Here is a 25054-nt window from a genome sequence, read left to right on the forward strand (position 1 = left end):
TTTTTTTCTTTATTCTTTTCCACATCTTCCAGAAAACTTTCAAGTCTCTTAAGTTTCTTTTTGGCAGGATTGTAAGCAGCACACCTATGATGCATAGATCAGGCTGCATATATGACAGTGCCTTGTCTCCCCCAGCAACGACACCTTTGGGGATGAGGGATCTAGGGACAAGGATCCTGGTGACTCTTCACACCTGCACAGCAGCGCCATCACACGATGTAACACACGATGTAACACATGATGTAACACACGATGCCCAGTGCTTAGTGTGACCACAGCTCTCCCTCCAGGATGTGGAGGTGTTCACCCCTGCCAGCTGCTGCTCTCTGATCAAAAGCAGCAGGAGCACAACAGGAGCCAGGCAGAAGCAGGTGGCCAGGCTGCGGCTCAGGTCCCTCCTGTCTGCAGCTTCTGCTTTCTGTCGGTGCCAATGTTAGCAATGAGAAATAACCATTGACTTTCACACATCATGGAGTGCCAACTTGACTGCCTGTTAGAAAATATGCAGGACACGGTCATCAGATTCATTTTATTAAAAAACTTGCAATAAAATTCCTTGAAATTCACAATCTTAACTTCGATAGTTGCAATATTTTACTGGTACATAATAACACAGTCTCACATATTTACATTATAATCTTCTATATAACAAAAATAGCCGTGTTGTACTACTGAATAACGCTTCCAAATATTAGCCTTACTGCTTCAGTACTACCCCCAGCTGAGTCACTGTCCATGCTCTTTAGCATTTACAGTATATAACAAAGCAAGATGAAAAGGAAAAAAGAGCGCGTGCCTCGTGATTGCAGGCAAATCCCTTTAGGATGGTGCTTCCGACTCCCACATTTTTTCAAGAGAGATAAAGTGCATTGGAAGGGAAGGTGTACACATCATAAAATGTCAGCATAGAGCAACGCTATGTTTGCACTGCGGTGCAGAAAGTAAACCTAGAGAAAAGGCTCGCTTCACAAACTGTGACTGCCGTTGTGGCAGCACATTCATAGGTAGGAGGACAAAAATAAAAGCTGATGGTAAGAAAAAGAGCTGCCTATGCAAATGCCACAGTGTGATGCTGTCATGGCCTTTCACTCAGTGCTTCCCAACCCCAAGTGCAGCCACTTGAAGAAAGGAGCTTTTTTTAAAATGAGGAGCTGAAGGCTCTTTCCCATGGGCAAAACCAATGCAGAGCAAGTACCAGCAAAACAGCTTTGGCCAAAACCATGTCTTGATCCTGATGGCCCTGCAGATGATGAGCTGCAGGGTGTGAGTGTGACACCCTTGCCCTGTCCCCCAGGTTTCTTATGCTGTCAGCTGGGGCAGGGAGAGGCAGGGTTGGAGCACACCCTATCCTGGTGCCTGCTGTGGGACCAACCGCCTCTGAGAACTTCACTGATACAGAAGGTTGTTTCCCAACTGGAAATTACTTTGGCAGGCTGTGCACTGATGCATATGGTATTTATTCATACTTTTCCCCCTCCCTTTTTAACATTGGCATTTGCTGGTGTGGCTCTGCAGCATGTGAGAGGAAACGTTGCTGGAAAAACATAGGGGCCATCACTGGAAAGCAGAATAGTCCTGCTCTGTTCATGAACTGCATCCAAATAGGACACCACATTGTGGTTTGGTTTGCTTATAAACTACACTAAATAAAAATAATTCTCTTCTGGAAATGGATGGAATGTATATCTTGACAAGTACAAAACCATTTGAAGTGCTCACTAAATAAAAGGTACATCTTCCTATAAGAAGACCCTCCCACCTGCTGTCCCCTCTTTACATTTCTAATTACAAAATGGTATGTGTCATTTCAGCTTCCTAACATGGAGCAAGAAGGAAGGGTGCCATTATGTACACATATAAAATGCTTAGAGCTGGGAAAGCTGTATACATTCAGAGCAACCAGGCATCTTGATCTTGCTATTGTTTTTAACACCACACAGCACTGAAGAATTGGGAAATAAACTAAAAAGGGAAATGCTCTTTCTTCTTTATTATTATTATTATTACTTGGGGCTTTTGCTCCAGAAAGCAATAGCTTCCATGGATTCTCAATTAAAATAGTTGAGAGAGGCAAGATTGATTTCAGATGGAAAACCCATCCATTGGCTTTTCCCTCAAAATGTGCAACACATCTGATCCGTCTTTCCTCCTCTGTTTCTCTCCTTGAAATACAGCTCGTGCTAAGAAAGCCTTTTTCTTTTCCATGGAAAAGAAGAACCGGGAAGGAGAAAATGAGCTGAGCGGCTCTGAGTCGCGGTGATGCCGCACAGCAGAGGGCAGCCTTCGCCCTCGCTCGCCGCCTCCCAGCCTGCAGCTGCCATCTGCTACCGACGCATCCCGAGCTCAGAGCCCATCTGGCGCTCCTGTTTCAGACGCACAACTCTCCATTTATCCAGGTAACAGCTTGTTAGAATTCAAGAAGTGCTTGTGTCGGACCGATTGTCCCTATTAAAAGGTCTGCTCAAACAACATACCCCCTTACGAGAGACACGGGCAGCACAAATTGCCAGAGAGAAAGCAGAATGGCATTGGCTTTAGCCCACCAATTCCCTTCCCTTGTGCTGGAGCAATCCTTTGTGACGGGTCTGCTTTCTCTACCATTTTAGTCCTACAAAATGGAGGCAGCAGAACAGCAAAACAAGTCCTGCCTTCTGTTTAGACAGCCAGCTTGCCCTGGCCCAAATTTCTAGCAGACCAGAAACTTTCATCCTACAATGAGGCTGTACAAGAACTACAAATGGTTAAAAAGTCTCAGTTATTGCTAATGAAATAGAAGGTAATAAGTGACTACTGGTTTCCATGGTTTGCATGGCCTGTGAACTCATATTCTTGGCTTATTTCAAACTATATGCTCAGTCATGAGCTTTTCTATGGACAGCGACCAGGCAGGAATGAATGAGGCCCTTATAAACACAACCTGGGAGACTCCCAAGTGCCTGGGCTGAGATGCATCTCCCACTGCCAAACACAACCTGTCTTATCATTTCAGTGCAGAACTATTGCCACAATGTAGACTTGCAGGTTGTCCACAAAGTCTTGTGCTCTGATCTTTGCCCGTTCATCATTGAATCCCCTCTTAGAGCTGTAGTGCACATTCCAAGGAAAAAGTTTGCCAGTCAAAAGACTGGAGAATCTATACGACAACTACACTCCAGGTTAAACCAGACTGGGAACTAAAATACATTTTATGAAGAATCTTGCAGATGTGTACTAATGACTGTCAGTACATAGAGGCATAGAGGGATCTGCAGATAGTTATCTGCCAGGGCAACCTACCCAGGTGCAAACATCTTCTGAGCTCGATGTTTTTCAAGTTAGATGAGCACCTGTTTTTATTTAGCAAGGAGGAGGAGACGCTGGATTACCAGGTGTGACAACAAAGATGTTTGGATCACAAAATGCATATTCTTTGTGAAACACTGAATTCTGAGCTAGATCTGTCTCCAGCACTTGGGTTCATTTTGTTCACAAAATAAGAATGTATCACAAAGTGGTTGTTCAACAGGAGACAAAGTACTGACTTTCCTGCGACAACATCATCTGGATCTGATCCAGATTTCATTAAAGTAGTGAGATCCCAGAGACCTCTTGTATGTGATTTCAGTATTTTTATTTCAAATTGCCTCTATAAAGCCTTTTCCTTTATTGCCATGTTCTCTCACATATGGAAACACTCTAAAAATGGCAGCAGCTTGTTTTCACTACAGTTTCCATAGATATTTCAATGTACTTACAGATGCATATGTGGAAATGTAATTCCGCAGAATGCTTAAAGAACCAATTGTAGCACTGCAACAGTCCCAGTCCTGTTTCTCAGGCTCTGAGGCACTCAGGGAAAAGAAACAAGCCCCCAAAACCACAGCAAGGATCTCCATCAGAATGGGTGGGTGAGCTGAGGAAAGGATTCAGAGCTGGTGCCCTGCACACCTGCACATACATTAGGCTGGCTATAAGCACAGAACTCATGCAGTTTTTTTTATGTCTCCCATCTACCAAACAGACCTTTGGGAATGCAGCTTAGTGAAAGTCATGAAAACCAAAGGGAACGCAGAGCACGGGCTCTGCTTGCCTAAGGTTTATTCTGCAACACAGTTGGAATGAAGACAAGCTGGCGAATGTTCTCCCACATAGTACTTGCTAAAGGGAAATAATAGGAAACAGCCTCAGGTGACAGAAGCAGAAAGAGCAACAGGAACACTGCTCAGAGAGCTGTGCTGTCCTCCAGCCAAGCAGTAACCCCTGCCCCGTCCGTGCTGTCCTGGCAGCAGGAATTGTCTGTAGCAGTAAAGCCACGCTGCGCAAGTGTGCTGAACTGCATTCTTGAGCACTCTTTGTCAGAGGGCACCTGAGGATTTTGTTTTTCCATCGCTGCGGGCCAAAGGCTGCTCTCTGTTCTGAACAGGTAGTGCTGTGCCCCCAGCAGCTGAATCCCACCTGCTTAATGCCAGAGCCCTGGGCTGGCAGGCAGCAGTACTGAGGAACTGCCAAACACTCTCAGGAAGGGAATAGTTTTGCCCAGATGTGCCAATGAAGAGGTTTAATTTTACCCTGTGAAAAATCACAGTGGAGAGATTCACATAGGCTAAACTGTGCATGGGCATGCAGAACTGTAGAATTAAGGCTTTCGTCTATCACAAACAAACCTCTGGGGTCTTAATATTTAGGAAGCACTTCAAATTCCCAAGGCATTCACAGGTCATACGTACAAAAAACACTGGCAGCCAGGTCCTACTTTAGGAAAACATCTCCATTTGACATGAGGGTTTAAATACGTTGAAAATAATGTGATTTCTGTACAAGCCCCAAATTAACCGAAAGTGCTTTTCTGAACAAGGATGGATTAGAACATTTATGTAAGTGCTTTCCTCATTTCTGCCTTCAGTGAGGTGTGACCTGACTTTGCACTTGTGATCACTTCACAGCACAAAGAGCTACACAACACTGAAGGAGAGATGGAGAAATATCCTTCCTGAGCAGGTAGAATTTGGAAAACAAAAGCCAAAATGCTCCTGGCCCAGATTTGCTAGGACAACTCTTTTGAAAGACCAGAACATGGCAAGATGTAAAAGCACCCTGCCCCTGAGGGTGGCCAGCCCTGGATGCCAAGAGACAGGATCTAGAATGGGATACATAGAAGTATTATTGCTCCTAGCGATATTGGCAGGAGCTCAGTTACTATGTGCTGCTGCATTCAGCATAGCTCCCTTTAATGATTTTGCCAGGCAAATGACTCCCTGCACTGTTAACTGGAGGTTTCAACTCCTGCCTCACCTTTTTTACAGCCTCTGCTGCAAACACAGACCTCGTTTGCTGTGCTGTACTGTGAGGGACTCCATTATAGCAACAGATAATCAGTTTGTCCATTAACTTAATTCCTCTGGCAAAACAAAATGAAGACTTTATGGCAGCTCCTCTGAAACTCCAGCGGTTCAGTCAATGGCTTTGTCTGTGTGCTGGTCTGCAGCAGGCAGCTGTAAAAGGATCACTGACAACTCGGACATCCTGTTCATGATGCACTGTGACATGCAGCACCCAGGCTCCAGCACTAGAGAAGATAATGTACCAGCATCTGCACTTTCCACTGGGAAACCTGTCCGTGTACAACCAGCTTCTCTCTTTCTCCTACAGTCATTGGTGATGTTTCCTTACTATGTAAAGGGCCAACAGGAAGTGCAGGCACCACTTTTATCTCATTTCAGCGCTATATTCAGAGTTTAAGTGGAGCTGACGTGGTACCTGGTGTAAAGTCTGTTGTGAAGGGGTAAATTTAAGCATCAGTTTCCCTCATAGTGGGGGCTTTACCCATAGTGGCAGAGAATAGAGAAAACATTAAAAAATACAGAAAAAAATTGTAACAGAATCACAAATATTGGCAAGAGTGACTCAGCTGCATCCTCCCTAACAATCTCTAATGTCCCTTTCAAATCAAACAGATTTCAAACTGCTTGCATCTCTTTAATGAAGGAGAGACGTTCATGTGAATGGCTTATAAAAATGTCACGGCACATATCTGGATCCTGGCTTTCAAGCCTCAAACATACCCTACAATTTAGGGACTAAGAACATTAAAAAACAACAACTGAGTTCTAACTGAACCCAAAGCATGGAGTATAAATCTTCCTTCTTCCCACAACAAAAAAGCAAGCTGTCCGCAGTTTTAGGTACGGTTTTAAACACATTTGTTCCAGAATAAAATCTTACAAGCTGAATTTTGGGTGGGAGCTGTTTTCTCCAGCTGAGCAAATCCAAAAGGAAGTTTAAATATAGCGAGAAACCCAAACGGTTGCGTTTTGAGATGCTGCTGTGATGCAAGTGAAAACGTTTGACCTCTCCATGAAATTTCAATGTAAGATGAATCGTCGATTCTGCTGACTTACTCAGGAGGCAGTAATGTGATTCACATCATCTGACTGTCAACAGAAACTCTTTACTCTTGTAAAACAGGAAGCTAAGAAAGCTTTTTCACTGTTAAATATTTTGACTGAAAAATGAAATCTTACGTTGAACAAGCAATCGTGAGCTTTTCCCTGGAAGCACAGCTCTGGATGGATTAAATGTAACCACAAATCATTCTGACTTAAATGTTTTGATTTGTGTTACTTCTGCTAATTTTCAGATTCCTTCCTCCTTACCCAGAATGGTTTGGCAAGAAAGTATATACTAGCATGTAGTACATACTGACATACTGTACTAATAGCATAAAATGCAGCAAAGGACTACAAAGACGGGGTGAAGTTTGATACACTTCTTTCTCTCCCTCAACTCTGTATCATATTGTCTCAAAGAGAGCTGTATGTAGAAGCCAAAATAATGCTGTTTCTAACCAAATCTCAGCAATCTTTGTTAATTCAGAGCTCTCTTACAAATAAAGACCTTCAGATCACAACATTTCCCAGGCTCCTCTTAATGCAAGCAGGTTTCACATTTACACAGGATGCTGGTGCACCATCCCTCTGAAGCCATGTGTACTTCACAAGGAAATAACAGGCAATGATAGATCCTGGAGTGGGATCATGAAGTGACCAGTAAACAGGGAATTCAGGTATCTGGATTCAACTCTTGAAAAAGCTGGGGGTCAGTCAACAAAAAGAATGTATATTGATAACAAACTATAAACAAACAAACATACATAACAAACATACCTCTTCAAAAAAAAAAAAAGAAACAAAACCGCGATCGAACAAGTGTAGAAAACACTCAAGCTGTCATTTCAGTTGCGTATTTATGAGCCACTGAAGAGTTACATGGCTGCTCTCAAGCACGTGGGCAAACTGGAAGCGTTCATCTCCCATGTGAACATTACGAATGTATGTAGATGACAAAACTGCATCCAGGCAGACACAACTGTTGCTATTGCTTTTCATGACCGTCTCAGAATGGAGTGTGCAGGAGTGACAGTGCTCTGGAGGCAAGTGCGTGACTGGTCCAAATCCTAGAAGGTTGTCTCGGTCCCTCCCTGTGGCCCTTCCCTGTAGTTTAGTCTCGGAGATCTTTTTGTTTTTCAAGACTTCACCTCTTCGCAGTCTTGGTCAGTGGAAAGCTCCACATCGGACAGTCCAACCTCCATGGCCATAATCAATGAAATATCTGAATCGCTGCTGACTGCTGGCTCCTGTTCATCTGTGAGAGTAGAAAAGACAGAAAAAGGGCATTATGTTCATATCTTTCAGTCTACACAGCACTATTTTTCAAATCTGCAGATAGGTCCATAGAAATCCAGGTTTCTCCAGTGCTGAAGTTGTGCTTAGTTTCCAAACTTTGCTCTTACTCAGTACATTTCTAAAACACTGCCAAAACATCACAAAATTGACTCCATCAGTAGAGAGAAACATGATGACAAGGAGACTGGATGAGTAGCACTTTCTACTCTTCCTCATTCTGTTTAAGCCCATCATTTCTATGATCTTCCTCCTACACACCTGAGTACTTCCTTCCCCTGCCCCTTCCTTGATGTGGCACCATCCCACTCACTCCTCCAAAGGAAATGAAATAAGGACAAGATCACAGGCACATGATGGAATGGTTTGGTTACCAGGAAAGCACTTCTAACTGGAAAAAAATTCTGTACAAAGCCTCATTGGATGCTAGAATCTCTGCGACCTGGGGCTTTTAACAGGGTGCTAGGTGAATTTTTTGAAGGAGCAATACAGGTGCCATTAGTTCTGCCATTAGACATGGGACCAAGCTACCTGCCTTCTCTAGTGCCTTCCCTCTCATTATTAGGCCCTTTTTCTATTCACTCTCTGCTCTGATCGGCAAATACCTTGCAAGTTTCTGATCCAGGACAAAGAGATCTACTTTAATCCACCATGATCCCAGACACAGTAGGAATCAGATTACTGACTTCACCAAACAGCAAGTCCTATCAAAACTGCAAGTGTGGGAGGAATAACTTATTTTTTTTTTTATTCTGCAGTGCTTATTCTGTGTGTATTTACTAGCAGCTAAAGCCAACAGATTTTGAAGAACTAGAAGCTGATTTTATTTCAAGAACAACCAGGAGAAGCAAAGCACACTGGATCTCTGGGGAGATATTCAAAGGCACAAAAATCACCTAGGTGGCCAAGTCCCTGAGAGAAAAGTCGATGGTTCATATTTTCAAGTGGTTTAATTACAATAATGGTTCTTACACTGCAACAATATAATACACTTAAATGTGTGACAGTTTTTCCTTTACGTATTTTATTTTTCAGACAATAGAAGCAGAACGTGACTGATGCTAAAGCGTCTAAGATTTGAGTATGTAAGAAACAATAAATATGAAAGATTTAGAAGCCAAGAAAACAGTACGTCATCACAATTTAATTGTTCACTTGAAGCTAAGGGAACACAATTAGCCTCTTCTCAAGAGCTACATGATTTTTAAGTCAGTTTTAGAGTAAAAGCATGTACTTGCGCTGTTATTAGACCCCATGATCTAGAGAAAAAGCTTCAGCAAGGTCTGCATTATTCAAACTGAAAAAAAACAGTGTGTTCCTTTATAACACCCCCCATCTTTCACCCTGGATCATTTTTATACTTTCTTGATTGCAAGATAAATAGTTAATACACACGGCCTCTCTATAACTGTGTATTTTTTCCTAGTAGCAAAATGTCTCAAGACACTGCTTCAGACTATAAATATTTCTACTGGGGACAGAGTGGATGCTTACAAACTGAATGGTATAGCTTGCAGACTTCAGTGGGTTTCAATTGCATGTAACCATGCTGTGAACTGACAGACCCAAGAGTGCAGAAGTGCAGCACGTACACCTCCATGACCTAAAGCACCATCTGTAGTGGTGAGAGCTCCCTGAGCCAGAACGATGTGCTTCCAGATCACTGGATTATTCATCAGTCCCTTGTAACTAATACAGTTCTCCAAAACAATGACAATGACAGCGGTGGTTTAAACGTAGACCTAGGAGCAAGTTTACGTCTGCCTGAAAGAGTTCCCAGGGCTTAGCCTTGTTGAATAGCTGCTTGGAGCATCCTTGAGAGAAAGGTGATTTTCATCTGAACTAGCTGTGCAAGGAAGGCTGAATGGAGTGACAGAGCCACAGGCAAGCTGAAGGGGTGGTCTGAATGGCCAAAATCAAGTGCCAGAGAGTCAAATGAGAATTGTTTATGGTGCTGAAATGCTATTTAAAGATTTGCCATTTCTTTCAGGGCTGCACAGAAGAAGAAGATTTCAAGTGCATTCAAAAGAGAACAGAGCCAGATCTACAGCTCACCTACCAACAGTCTAACCCACAAAGTTACAGAAGCACATGCTTTTCAAAATGGCAAACATGAATTTTATGTTACACTTTATATACCTAGTTCAATTCTTGTATCTTAGTCTTTACATACTATGGTCTCTGTAGTCTGTTTTCTTTGGGAGTGATCCTAAACAAGTGTGCTAGCATTGCTTCTCCAGTGCTGCAAAACTGCCCAGGAACACAGATGTTCCATCTCCCTTGCTTGCTAACAGCACAGTTCAGAACCCTAAAGCTGCAGCCTGCTGCTTCAGCAGAATGGGGGGAAAAGCTCAGGCATCACCTCTCCTTACTCCTTTCCATTCTGCAGGGTCAGCACTGACATTTCTTTGGAAGACGCAGACAGCACAAGGATACTAGTTCATGCCTCAGCTTTATGTGCTTGACTCTGTAAATAGGAGTCCTACAGCTGACCACAACACTCACACGACGTAATCTCAGGGAGACTGCAGAAGTTACACCAGCTAATGCTATATATGGGTGTAGATCTGGCTCTAAGTCTTCAAACTGCCCCGCCGTGGCTCTCCCTCATAATGCAGACTTCCCAGACTGGCATGGGGCTCCTTTTGGCCAGCTACACAATAACATGAGCTAGCACAGTCAGGGAACTTCATTAAAGGTAAGCAAACCTCAGTTAGGCTGTAAGTGCCAGGAGCTTTGCCTGCATACTGCACTCCCAGTTTTTAGATCTTGTTTACAATGACAAAAATTATACAGTCACACAGCCTCTACAGAACAAGCCTGGCTTGCTGTTAAAAACTTCTACAGCATTTTGGTGAGTTTTGTACAATGTGGTGTATATTTGAGGTGAAGATCTCAGCTTGCTCTTAAAAATAAATAAAATTTGAGAAGAAAAAGGAAATAGTTGAGCTTTTTTACAACCCTAAATTTTAAACTGATCTTATTTTGGAATATATGACTTTTGGATGTTTGAGATTGACAGTTCTGCCTAACAACAAGTACTATAATACTTCCACTGTGTTTTATAGCATTTCATGCCACAGGCAAAAAGCCTTTTGCTTAATGAAGCAAAAAGCACATCCCAATCTGCTTTTCAGCCGGAGTGCGAGCGCCTACAGCCAGCAACTGTAGACCTCACTGCCACATTCCTCTCATGTCAGCGAAACGCAATACACCACAGCACGCTGCCTCTTGCCAGACAGACTTTTTCCACTCACTTACATTCCCTGACACACATTCATTTGAGAGAGGCGCAATAAAACAAACTCATTCTATAGTCAATATTACTTTAAACTTAATTATGCTGGAGTGGGAAGAATATTACCACGTAAAGATGCCCTACATAATAGTAGTAAAGCCCTTACTTTTCACAAAGTTCGTTAAATTACATATATATTTGTTTATAATTGCAACCAAACAAGGATGAAAATAGCTAGTTACTCTGGTGCTTTCAAACAGTAAGACTGCATGTTAGTGGTTGTCTACTGCCACTGATACTCCTAACACTGTATGTATCTGTATCTGTTGTAGGCTAATAAATATTCCAAAAGAAATAGGACAGACTACAGGTTTGTAAGAATTTCATACTGTTGCAAGAGTCCTGGGAAGGACTTAGACTTTCAACACTGACTGAAAAAGTGCATTTACAAAATGCATAGGTAAATATGTAGGCATGGGCACAAGTTGAGATACAGGTGAACGACCAAGCAAGGAAGAGGAGCAAATCAGGTACAATGATGTACCTGTGGTGGGTTTTGTACTCATGGAGGCCTTACTTCTGCTCCCCACTGTGCTCAAGCCAAGGAGGCTGCATCATGGGCAGTGCAGCAGAGCTCTACTAAAACCGCTCTTGCTTACTCCAGATGCCATGATTCCCCCTAAGCTAACAGGGCTGGAAACATTGCAGAATCTTCTGACTAGGCTAAGAGGCCCACAGTCAATCTGAATCCAAGAAATCAACAGAAAAAGAACAAAATGGAAAAATGTTATACTGCTAAAGTTTCTCAGCATTGAATGCAGACAACAGACTTCTTTCCTCCTCTAGACCTTCACGTAGCTACCTCCTTAGGGGAATAAACAGAAGTATTGATTATTGGATGTCAAATGAGACCTGTCACCAAATGTGTAATTAGGGCTTTAAAAAAAGTGTAACTAAAGGCAGCAATCTCCTGTTCTTGTGGATTAAAAACATGGGCTGCAGCAATAAGCCATTCAGCTGGGAGTCAGCCTCCCTTCCCTCATCTATTATCAGTGTTCTGCGAACTAATTCAGCATACCAAGGAACTTAGCCTTGTCCTGAGTGCAATTAAAATACTGCATAGAGCAGTACAACTGCCAATGGTTTTTTTCATCTTACAGCAGGAATCAGAGTAAGAAAAGAAAGACTGCTATTGCGCTACTGACTTAGATGTAACCTACCTGCTTAGCTTTAAAGCTGAACACTTAACACTAATTAAATGCTTTGAAAAATATATCATTTATTACCCAACCTCAGCTGAGAGAAACAGTACAAGGCAATGGTAAAAGAACTAAGACCTGGTTCTGACAGTAAATACACAGAAAAAAAAAAAAAAAAAAAAAGAAGAAAAAAAGACCAACTTCAGTTCAGTATTCATTTCACGTTTTTCACTACTGTGAAATATATCCAGGTTCAGAACTTTTATCTTCCGAAGGTAGAACTGAGCCAAAACACAAACTCTTGGGTGATGATTATGCCTTCAGGTACAAAGGTATATCTAAAATTTATGTTGAAGCATAAACCTTATTCTAGTCCAGTGCACACTTCTATTTAACAAACATTGCCCCCAATCAGATGTGACTAAAAACATCTTGTTCTGGAAGGAAATTGAAATGTGATCACCAGTTGGAGCTATGAGGACTTGAGAAAAATATATATCAACAACAGGGTCAACAGAGGCACTGAAATGGGGCCTTCACCAAAACAGATTCTAGTCAGTACAAAGCCACAGAGACCTGCCAAGGCAAGCAGCGCTATTCCAATTTTGCTTCCAGTATTACAACCTGAACATACTATCCATCACATTTGACAGGGAGAGAAGAGACATTTCTAGAGCTCTCCATTTTTCTTTGCCTGAGAACTCACATTGTTATTACAGAGCTTATTGCTCCCTCTCAGCGTAACCTTGCCACAGAATCACCTTGCTGCTTAAGGTCTACCAAAAAAGGAGCACAGTCCTATGGACTCAGTACATCAAATGGTAACTACTTCACAGCCAATGACATTTCTTTTATTGCTAAGACTCTTTTCTTTAAAAAAACCTAATTCTTAAATTTATTCTCAGATTAATCATCCAATACTTTTTACTGGACAATTTAATAAAATATGTACAAAATTCCTTCCACATCATCTTGATAAATCATCATACTTTGGAACAGGCCATAACTGTACTAACAATACAACTGACTAAAGAGATGCCTATACTATCTCTAATGCAAAAGAAGCAATGGGAATATGTTTGAGTAGAGGGGGCTATTAAAAAAACTTGTTGCTAATGAACTCCTTTATGCAGAGGCTAATAAAATGGATGAAGAAGGCTGGCTGGCTGCAGCTGAGAACAAAGTACTGGGGAGGTATTTTTATTGGTATTCCCTGGCATCACAGACAGACTTATTTGCACAGAGAGGGCAAAAAGTACTTGAGAACTGTAGGTCCTCTTGGAAGGAAAGGAAAGAGTCTTTTCTACAGATTACTAGCCAGAGCTCTGTGAATGCACTAATGGCAGCACTGCCTCATTCAGGGGATAAAGCAGCAGCATATGGAACACACTGCAAAAAATACCTAAACATCAACACACCAGAACGAATCAAATGCTGTGACTTGGCAACATTTATCTAAGAAATAACTTCAAAACTCTTTTTAGCTGGATCACCCTCAAAGTGGCTGAGAGACATCCTAGGTGGCTCTGGATATGATATAGTCCTATGGAAAGAGCAAAGTTTCGCAAAGCCAACTCACGTTAGCTTCTTATTCAGTGAAAAGGTAACAGTCTTTTTCCCTTAATTTTTCTGTAGGAGATTTATCTTGAGAGAGCAGACAGCATCCTTTTCTGGATGCTCTTCATCTCCAAGTATTCAAAGTACAAAGGGTAACATCATTCTGGAGGCAAGCTATTAAGATGGAAAGACACAACTGTTCAAGGCATTTGCTAACTCTGTGTGCCCAGATAAGACATCCTAAACCTTAGCTTTCAGCTAAACATTAACCTGCACACTGTTTGCTCCAGGCATGTCTTCTGCTGCCTTTAGGTACAGCAGTAAGTATTTAATACTTTTGGAAATCATATCCCAGTATTTCAAATCAAGAGTATAAAAAACAATTAGAAGAAAAAAGAAGAAGGACATAATATTAGTAACGCAATCAAATTTACAAAAGCCCAGATTTCTAGAATGGAACATACTGTACTTCAGTGACAAACTTTGATACCAGTTACCTGAAAAGACATCTCGTCAAAGTCTTAGCAATATTGATAAACCCATTTTCATAAACAGTAGGGAAAGTGGAAAATACCAGCATAAAACACATGGAACAAATAAGTAAGTGCATCTGCAGAAAGCTGAGCAAAAGGGAAAGAACATATACCAGATGTTATTGCATTGAGACCTGGAGACTTGATTCTCTAGAAAAGCAAACTCTTTTTTGTTCAATTCACACACGCAAGGACATACTCTATGGGATTTTGTCCATGAATTGGAAGATAATTCTCTGAAATTCGCAACATGCAATAAAATCATTTTAGGAGTCCACACTTTGGATGTTCGTCTTCTGCCTGTAAGAGGCTGGCTGACATTCTGGGAACCTTTCATCAGCTGCCTTAGCAGGGAGCCGCCAGCCCTCTTCCTGATACAATGAACATGCTTCTGCCAAGTATGACACAAAAAACCTTAGAATTTTTGCTTTCAGTATGCTTTTCTCATTCTCCTTATTCCTATGGGTCATACTTAATATATTCCTGCCCTGGGACCGGTCTGTGGCTTAGTTACTGAATTATCATCTTCTCCCCTCCCTATGACCAGTCTTTCCTCTTGTTTCTTGGAAGCTCAGTAAAAATATAATCAGAAAAATTAACTGAACAGTTGACACAGCCATTACACCAGGGTGTCTGCACAGACCACTATTCCCTTGTATCAGACAGGCCCCACATTTGATTGCCAGACAAAAAATACTCTTTCCTTAAAAGTAGGGCATCCAGACTCTTAACCCTTTGCAAGGCCCCTCAAAGCCCTCCTGCTGTCTGGAAGGAGACAACAGCACTGGGAAGCCACTGTCCATGCCAAAATACAGCACTGGCTGCACCACTGCTCAGGACTGTATGTCCCCGTGCCCACAGCAAGTTTCAGAAATAAATGTGAACGCATTTCATTTGGTGTACAGCCTGCTAAAGCTAATTATTATTTGGAAGACATGAATTTTTTTATGCAGTTGATTCAAAAATCAGAAAATGAGATCTCTCATAAAAAGAGAAAAGCTTCAGATGTACAGAAGTCTGGAACTGCAACAACATGACAGTTTTGTACTTAAAGATTTTTAGTTCTGAAAGATTTTAGCTACTTTCGGTAACATCCTGCCATTTTCTACTCTAAGAGTTCAAAGAAACATTAAATTACATTTTCCACTTAATGTCAAACAAGAAGTCTAATTCGAATATTCACCAAATTAACTTACAAGAAGCCTGTTAGGCCCAGACTGAACCCAAATCCCTATCACTGTGCAATCCTGAGCAGTGTTAGGAACACACGTACAGGTATTATTCCTTGTTCATTTTTATCACTCTGAAATTTCTGCATGCAGACCTGCTTTCTGACTCAGCTCAATCACAGACTGGTGTAGCAGTGGCATGACAGAGCCAAGTGATGAGGTCCAGCTCCCTTGCCTTAGCTTGCCCTCCTGTTACCTAGCCCTGCCATTTATCTGGTTGTCCACTATAAGGTCCCCCCAGTGTATTCTCCTCTCCAGGCTGAAGAGCCCCAGCTCTCTCAGCCTGTCCACATCATGGAGGTGCTCCAGCCCTCTGTGTTGGAGGGGGTGGGTGCATTACTCCAGGAAGGAACTCACATGAGCAGAATAGACGGGCAGAATCGACTTGCTTTTCTTGTTTCAGCACAGGATACATTTGGCTTTCTGGGCTGTGAACACACATTACTGGCTCATGTTGAATCTTTCATCAACTGACACTCCCAAGTCCTTCTCCTCAGGGCTGCTCTCAAGCCATCCTCCACCCAACCTGTTTCTTTGCTTGGAATTGCTCTGACCCAGCTGCAGGACCTTGTACTTGACCTTGTTGAACTTCATAAGGTTGGCATGGGCTCACCTCTCAAGTGTGTCCAGGTCCCTCCAGATAGCATCCCTTCCCTCTAGAATATCAACTACATCACTCAGCATGGTGTCACCTGCAAACTTGCTGGGGGTGCACTCAATCCCACTGTCCTTGTTGCCTACAGAGATGTTAAATAACACCAGCCCTGATACCAATCCCTGAGGAACACAACTCATCACTGATTTCCACTTGGACACTGAGCTGTTGAATACAACTCTCTGAGTGTGACCATCCAATTCCTTATCCAGCGAGTGGTCCATTCATAAAATCCTCTCTTCTCCAATTTGGTGACCAAGATGTCATGCAGGAGAGCATCAAGCACTTTGCACAAGTCCAGGTAGATGACATCAGATGCTCTTCCATTATCCACTGACGCCATAACTCCATAAAAGGCCACCAAGTTTGTCAGGCACAACTTGCCTTTGGTGAAGACATGTTGGTTACCATCAACCTCCAGGAGGATCTGCTCCATGATCTTGCCAGGCACAGAAGTGAGACTGACTGGCCTGTAGTTCCCTGGATCTTCCTTTTTTTACCTTCTTGAAAATGCTGGTCATGCTTCTCCTTTTCCAGCAGGTTGGAACTTCATTAGACTGCCATAACCTTTCAAATATGAGAAGCATGAGGAGAAGCATGCAGAAGAGGAGGAAGGAAGGGAAGGCACTCCCTGCATTCAGTATCTATCCCTGCTGCACCATGACATTAAATGTCTGAGCCACCAGGTGTGGCATAGAGGCTGCTTTTTTATTTTGTTTTCTTGGCAGCTGCTAAATGACCAGGGCTCCTTGGTGATGTTGCAAAACAAACAGCATCAAGTGATGAAGTTAAAAATAATTGTGCTTGGCCACATTAATGGTGTGTAAGGAATACTGCAAGGATTTTTCCAGTAACCAAGGTGAGAAGTGTGTAAACCTAGCACGTGTTACATGCTCTATGGCCTAGTGGCAACCTGTCATAACAAAGGGACTTTTACATGCAAGAAGTATAATCACACCGTCTAAGTGGGTGTATCACTTTCCACAGGCTATTCTAGTGACTGCTATTGACTGACCTTTTTATTTATATTTTAAAAGCCCCTGTCAGCAAGCGTGCTCTGCTTCCTGCAAGCCTGAAAGGAAAAGGAAATTACAGGCTGACTCAGACACACAATGCACTGGATTTAATGAACAAGCATCTAGTGGTAAGAGAAGCTTCAGTTCAGTTCTGTTCTTAGGGAACAGAAGAAAGAAATAATCTGTGAAAAACAGACTGATCTAGAGACATACTGGCTAAATCCCTCAGTGCAGTCATACCACAGAGGTACCCCGGTAACCCCAAGCATGACACAATGCTAAAGCCGAAGGCTGGACGTAAGCTAGTGGTTTGCAAAAAACTATTTATTGGTTTATCGTGACCTCTCCTTGGGAAGAAGTAGCTGCACAAAACCATCCGTCTCCTTGCTGATCCTTCTTGACCTCAGCTGTGCCTGTGGCTTGAGGTGACTGTGGCTCACCACGGCCTGCTGGACCAAAGCCTGGGGGAAACTGCAGCCTATTGCTGTGATCCGTGCCAAATGACCCTGGCATGGCAGGATCCTGCAAGGTACCTAGAGCCAGGGCTTGCTTAGGAATGCCACCTCTGACACTCAGGGGAACAGGAGAAGTAATGACTCAGTTCCTGCAAGAGACACTCAGAGGAGCTACAGGGCTGGGACATCACAGTGGACCTGCAGACTAGCTATAACAGTTTATTGCAGCTTTTCTTCAAGGCTGTCACAAGCTTCTCACTCCTACTTCAGTTCATGTACAAGGTGGCAACTAGCCAGTGAAAGTCTGCATGGGGGCAATTAATCCTGAGAACCTGGTGTGAAACGTAGGCTGCTGTGACAAACAACAAAAAAACACCAACCACTTTTGCTTAATCATTATGAACTGCTTCCTCAACTACAGGCATGCACACAGCTGTAAGAGAAAACAACAGCTTGCTTTAAAAGCAAACTCCTGCTAGCTCTTGAATGAGGGGGTTGGATGAGCTCACACCAGCCTGGCTGTTTGCTTGTCATGGCAGCATGCGCACGATTTTAATTCTGCCTCTTTAAATAGCATGAACCACAAAAGCTCTCAAAAAACCCCAGGTCACTAGCAACCCATCACACTGACGAATCATAGACTGAACTTTTGAGAGCAGTTACAACAAACAAATCTGTGCAAAGGCATCACAAAAATGGCTAATGAGAAAACAAGCACGAGTAAATGGCTGACAAGCACAGCAGTGGTGGAATTACTCAAGTAAAGCACATGCACATCTTCTTTCCTCCTACTTGCCACATGGTCCCACCTTCCTTTCCAACAGTGGGCTCCACCTGGGACCCCTGGACATTTCCAGAGGCTCAACTCTTTAGCCCCGTGCCTGAGTTTTGTGCATGTCACTTGAAATTTCTTTCTCACCTTGTACACCGGTGATGGTGATCCTTTGCTGAAATTTCATTCCCTTCACACAGGGATGCCTTCTCATTAAATATGGAAAGAATGCACATAGTAATGTAATTAAAAGAGAGAGAAAAAAAAGCAAACACCACAGTACTTGTAGAGATTATGTCATTCTTACTGCCCTCACAAACAAAACACAACTTTTAAAATATGCGCTTCTATCTTCAGCAGAAAATGGCTTTCCTTTCTTCATGATGCAAGAGAATAACATGTCTGAGAATGGGTCTGGCTCTGCTGTAGCAACAGCTCCAGTGCCTAAAGCAGGGCACAGCTGTGGGACTGCTACGCCTGCCAAGTCTGGGCAGATCAGGATGGCATTCAGTGGTGATCCACAGAAGGCTCAGCAGCCTCTGTGCTACCCAAGGGCTGCCCACAAACATCAGGCATGCACAGAGGCTGTAACAATGTATGTCACAACTCCCCTGCTGCTGCCTTTTCCTCTAACACCTTGCAGCAAACCAGCGTCCGGCCTTTCACCAGCCCCACGCTGACTTGCAGGATTTGACCCTCTCTATTCTCCCAGCATATGCTCATGCCTCTGTAGAGCTTTTAGATAAACGCCTTCAAAACACTCAGAGATATCCAGCCAAAGCATACTGCTTAGGTTAAAGATCACTTCTCACGAGTCTCTGAAAATAGAGAATACATCACAGAAATAGCACAAATAGCAAATAAAAATAAGTTCCTGAACTTTACAGGACGGCCCAACCTGATTTTAATTGGACAGCTTAATTACCTATATATATATATATATATATATTTATTTTTTTTTTATAGGCCATGGTTTATCTACTTACTGTAGTTCATAAGATAAATATTGATTTAAGAGCAATTCAGCAGTGGAAGAAATCTCTTGTAAAAGAACAGTGACACAGGGTCACGGTCAGAATCATAAAGCCTCAATCGTACAGCATCTCGGTGACTCTGTAAGAGGTCTGCCATTTCACAGTCTCCTTACAAGCTTTGTGCAGCCTTCATACAGTTCTGAGACCTCTAGGAGTACTTAAAAACTCTGCAATAAAGCCTTCCTTAATATTCAATTTCACAGAATGCCTATATAAGGAAATTTACTCTAAGAACAGTCTAAATTTTGCTTCTAGTGCACTGTGTTCACATGCATACTTGACAGGTATGTATGTCCTGTCCTCCCTTGTGCACACACAGAGCACAGCCCTGCCCTTCACCAAACACTGAAACACCAAAGATGAGTCACTATCTACTGCTGGAGCTACCACAGATGTCTCCTTTAAAGTAAGGAACCTGAAAAGAGTGAAGCATTTCAGATTTTGCACCTTTTACAGAGTCTCAGAGACAGCATTGTTTTAAAACAATAACAGCAAGAAAAGGAGGGCAGTGCAGAATTTATGCTTCAAAACAGTTATATATGTATATATATTTAACATATGGTGTATTTATTTTACTTAAAAAGGAAATTTCAGGAGACGTGGTCTGGAGGGGACATCCTGGGTAGTAGAACCTACTCTCTGCTATTGTAGAGGCTGCACAATATAATCTCTTTCAGATTTGCTAGAAATTAGTATCATTCACTGTACAAGCTCCCCAGTCACTTTGTTCATCTCTTTGTCAGCCCAGAACCACAGGCAAGTATCAGTTAAAAGCTATAATGCTGAGGTTTCAAAAGAACACTTTATACAACACCAACCTTCAGAGATTAATTTTTTTTATTTTCATTTTTTAATATTTTTTTCCCACATCCTATGATGACAGATGAGTTCAGCCACTAAAACCTTTCTCTTAAACCTCTCAAACCCCTCAAATCTTTCTACATGTCTCACATTCTGGTGTGACTGTACAGTTTTTGAACAGACATTATTCCACCTCTGATCCTTCCTGCAGCCTACTCAATAGTTTGCTATCGGTAAGATTTTCTGCCTACACTTGTGGCCAGCTCTGCTCTGACTGAGTACTGAATGTGACCCTGGCCACACGTGGAATCCTCCCTATGAAGATATAAGTAGAGAACAACAACTGTGAAAAGCATTCATAAAGGGAAAAGTCACCGGTTTCTTTGAAAACACTGCAGTATTTGAACAGGTTTGTTTTTTTCCCATTAAAAAATAAATCTTCTATCTGTCAGGCCAGGTCTGCTACATTTGAATCTTGTCTGAAAATATATCTATAAAGATGGCTTATTTAAAGAAAAAGTCAGCATTTACATAAACAAATATCAAATTAATATTGATATCAAATTGATATCAAATATCAAATTAAAGATTTTAAAAATTAATTAAAATCTCCCTCCTTCCTGCTTGTCTCCCTTTACTCTTTAAAATGGATCTTTATAAACAAGAATATGGTGCAAGCTCAACTTGATCTGTCTTCCTGAGATGTGTTGCCAACTCTTTCATCTCATTGCCCTGAAGCAAGGATGCCAGCATATTTTTGCTCTTTATTTAACTAGCATCTCTTGCTTTCCCTAGCTCTCAGTTCACACAAATAACTTCACAACAAAGCTAGCTCCACTTAGCTGCTTACAAAATGCAAGATGTGACACACACACAAAACCCAGAGAGAGGCAACCATGACAATCAACAGCAAGACTAACATCACCTAAAGGCCACAAGAGCCAGGCATCTCAGTTGGAGCACTCAGGTTACCTTCCCACTGGCCAACTGCACTCAAAGGCCTCGGGCTGGCTGGTAGGAAATCTAGTAGGAACATCAATAAGGAACCGGTCTTAGGCTACATAAGCCTAGGGCCATTTAGTGTTTCCCTTCAAATAAGCTTACAGTTACAGTCCAGTTTCAAGTGAGCAGCTTCTGGCATCAGAGAAAACCCCTCTGAGCCATTGTCTCACCAGGGATTTTTGCTGACACGCTCATGAGAACATGAAAAAGGCCAAAACAGAGATACCAGTTTCTGGAGTTTCTTCTTAGCAATGGAAGGGTAAGGCCATCTGAACTTTTGACAAATTGCAGCTGGAATTTTACAAGAAAATATGGTCATTAGGTCATTTGGACACCATCACCATCATCAAGGCCCCTCTAACACTCTGCAAGTAAAACTTCATACTGGAACAGAGAACCTTTTAAACACTATGCTCTGCATAAAAAAGATTTTGTCTATTTCAATCTTACTGGTGAATGCAAACTTCTATTCCACCTTCTTTTGAATTGCAGGTGCATACGCTCTTCAGAGAGGCAGAAGAGATATGCAGTGGCAGGTACACTGAGATAAAATTTCAATGCCTGGAAGCCAATCACAAAACCTCAGAAAAGTGAAAATGCCTTTGCACCAACTCTTTGCTATTACTCTTGGGAACTTTACTGCAAAGTCAGAGTCAACATTTCACAACATTAAGTTCAGTTTCAATCCCTTCTGCCCTTGCTTTTCCATTCAAAGTCTTCTATTTCAACACTTCTCATTGAGAATGATGGTTCCAAAAAAACATTTAGGCCTTGTGAGTTTTATTGTTTGTTTGTTTTTAAATACTTAATTTAAAATATTATTACATTACTTAGGAAGACTTTTAGAAGGTGAGTATAATCTTCAATTTTCTGTTATATTTTCTGTTTTTAAAAGGAAAATTGACTTGTTTGTTTCAATCATAATAGAGAAAGGAAGAAAGAATTACTGCAAATAAGTGAAATTGTTTCCACGCTGTGGAATACAGAGCCATTACAGCATTTGAACAAAGCACCAGAAATAAAGTCTTTCTATCACACCTCTTCTTCAGAATTGTTTCCTTCATAGGGTATCTTTGGGCTGCAAGCTGCTCAGCACCTGGGAGCATATGCTCCATCTCCCAGAGCAGGTTGCAGAGGGACATTTTTCTAAAAGCTCCTACTCTGAGAGTATTTTGGCCTTGCAGACAGAGAGCCGTTCGTGCATAGAAAGACCATTCGCCGGTGCTAGCACCATTTCAACAGCAATTATAAAGTAATAAAGTTCAGTAACATCTCATTTTCAATATCCCCTGCACAAAGCAAGACCTAAAGCGAGGGTAGTCATATGCACAGGACATCACACTTGGAGGCTGTCTAGACAGCGGCAAATAAAGCAGAAATTCACCACAGAGATTTCCAGGTAAGTTTTTTTTTGTGTGTGTGTGCATTAATATGTGTGTTAACATAAGGTTTAATTATTGCCAGAACAGAGCATATGTTCTTGCCTGCTCCTCAAATGCCTCAGAAATGAGTTAAACAGGAAAAGAACAGTCAAAGGTACTGGCACTTATAAATGATAGTCACAATAAATAGGATGAGCTGTGAGGATATCCCATCATATATTCCTCGACCACTCTGAGAGCCCATTAATACAGCCCTGATGCCACTGTGCACCACACTGAGTACATCCTGAATATGCTCCTCAGGGTACTGCCCCTGGCACTTGTTCATAGACTAACCTAGAGGAATAAGGAGAAAACACCAATGATTGAATACAGCATATCAGTAGAACTCTTGCCTGACTTACTTCTTCATTCAAGTCAGCTTCCAGCTCCTTAAGACACTGGAAGCACTGATGCAAATGTACACTCCATCAGGAAGCAATGCAACCAGAACAAGAGAACACGCAAGCAGAATCGATGATGACCGCAACAAATACAGCAGACCTTCTTAAGAGCACCTCTAGTAGCTCAGCCTCAAGTTTTCACCCTCCTATAGGTAGGGTTTGCTTTTCACTATCTTTCTTTTCACACTTCATTTATTGAATTTGTTTGCTCTCTAATAATTGCGAATGAAACAGCGAATGTTTCATAAGTGGCTTCATTCATTCCTCTCTGTGTATAATAATGACTGTTGTAGTGGACCCTGACCTCCGAAGCAGGCACAATATAGTTGAGCACTAATTTTGCTTCATTTATCTGTCTGCAATAACAGCAGCAACCAGCAGGACTGGCTCTGGAATCCTGTCTTTTCTCTGTCTGCCTGCCTGCTGCTTAGTCTGATTTCTTAACTCTCACTTGCAGATGCTGATTCAAGCTCATTCCTTGTGTCTCCTATTTGTCTTTGATCCTGAAATGGTCAGAAAAAGATTCACACTGTTTGCAGCATCTTGCATCTTAAACAGCAATTCCTGATGATTTCAGTGGAGGCTTTTGTGTAAAAACTAATGAGAACAAAAACTCCACAGACATTAAAGACGTGAGACTGAATCCTAAATAATCCAGCAGATTGCACATGATGCTGAACCAAGTATATCTCAAAGAACAGTTAGTATTAAGTGATCTAGTCACTGACTACAGTTCAGATTTGTATTTTATTGTACATTGTTTGCTTTGCATGCACTGTTGTTCAATGCTTTATCTAGCTATACGTATGAGATGGTGAAGTATAAAGAAAGATATAAGCTATGTCAAGCCTGATCTTGGTCCTCAGATCCCCTCTTCCCCTGTTCACATATAATGCACAGCCAGAACAAATGGAACTGGTATTTCTAGGGACAATTCTATGTGTCATAGCCTTTACAATGACAGTTTTCCTTACTGAATTTCATCACAACATGATAAATCTCTTCTGACTTCCATATTCAGCAGATATTAACAAAATGCTTGTATACAATTGAAACGTCATGTTCACTTTGCCTATCTATTTATTCTGATTTCTGGACAAAATAAACAGCTGCACAGGGTCTTGCTGTTCTTCTGAGATAGTGTGCTTGCTTTTGGCAATAGTATTGAGAAAACTGGCTTATATGGCCCTCTTTTCTCTTGCTATCCAAATTTCTTTCCTCCTGTTTACTGGCACAACTACTTCTGCATCAAAGAACTGATCCAGATGGAAAATAACCCAGAAAAAAAATAAAATAAAAAAAAAAATCAGCTGGCTTCTGGATTGGGCTCACAATGTAGCTGTGCAACAGAAGGGTGACGTGGAGGCAGAAATAAGTAATCTGTGACAGAGAGACAAGGTGGTAACTGCCACAGCATTGGCATGCAGAGACAGACATACTAAAGGAGAGTATTTTCTCCCCAGCCTTGGCTGCATGGATGCCACAGAACTGTTATGGCAACAGTTTAAAAAAGTGTTACCCCAAAATTTCACAGAACTGAAGGGGTGCTGATTTTTCTTACAATTATATTTAAACTGTTAGGTAAAGACTGTCAGACTCTTTCAGAAGCAAAGTCTGGGCCAGGTCCTTCCTCTGCCACTTGCCCTTGGTTTCTGCAGGAGGGAAGCGCAAGTCTGAGAGACAGAGATGGGGGCACAACTGTATGTGCCTACCCTGCACCCTGATCATGCCACAGGGACAGCTTAGTGTGCCTGTGGGGAAGAAAAGCAATTTGGGAGCCAACAGTTTCATTTTAACTCCGTATAGAATGCCAATGTATGTAACAGATGTGAAATCAAACAAAAAAACCCAGACTTTAAATTCATTCCTTGTTTCACAGCATTCTTTGAACAACTCTTTCTGGTGTTTACTCTACAGAAACACTTTGCACTTCACATCTCAACATATGGAAAAGAAGAGCAGTTTTGTAACTGTAAAACTTCACTATTCACGCACATAGCCTGGCATGGGTTTCTGAGGTATATCTAACAATCCAGGGCAAATTTTTAGTGCCAGTTAAGCTTTACTTGGTGACCCTTTC

At 41.9% G+C, this 25054-nt stretch overlaps 1 protein-coding gene across 1 annotated transcript in view; it reads right to left on the reverse strand.

The window, feature by feature from the left end:
- Positions 1-510: 510 nt before the first annotated feature.
- Positions 511-25054, reverse strand: part of RNF150 (ring finger protein 150) — a 118677-nt gene continuing 94133 nt past the window's right edge. The window contains exon 7 of the mRNA XM_015861049.3: positions 511-7620. Within this exon, the coding sequence (XP_015716535.1) occupies positions 7502-7620 (119 nt within the window). The 3' untranslated portion in view covers positions 511-7501. The remainder of the gene's footprint in view (positions 7621-25054) is intronic.

The sequence above is a fragment of the Coturnix japonica genome, chromosome 4 (genome assembly GCF_054131305.1).
Source record: "Coturnix japonica strain WE chromosome 4, WE-NBRP24, whole genome shotgun sequence".
In the NCBI taxonomy this organism is placed as follows: Eukaryota; Metazoa; Chordata; class Aves; order Galliformes; family Phasianidae; genus Coturnix; species Coturnix japonica.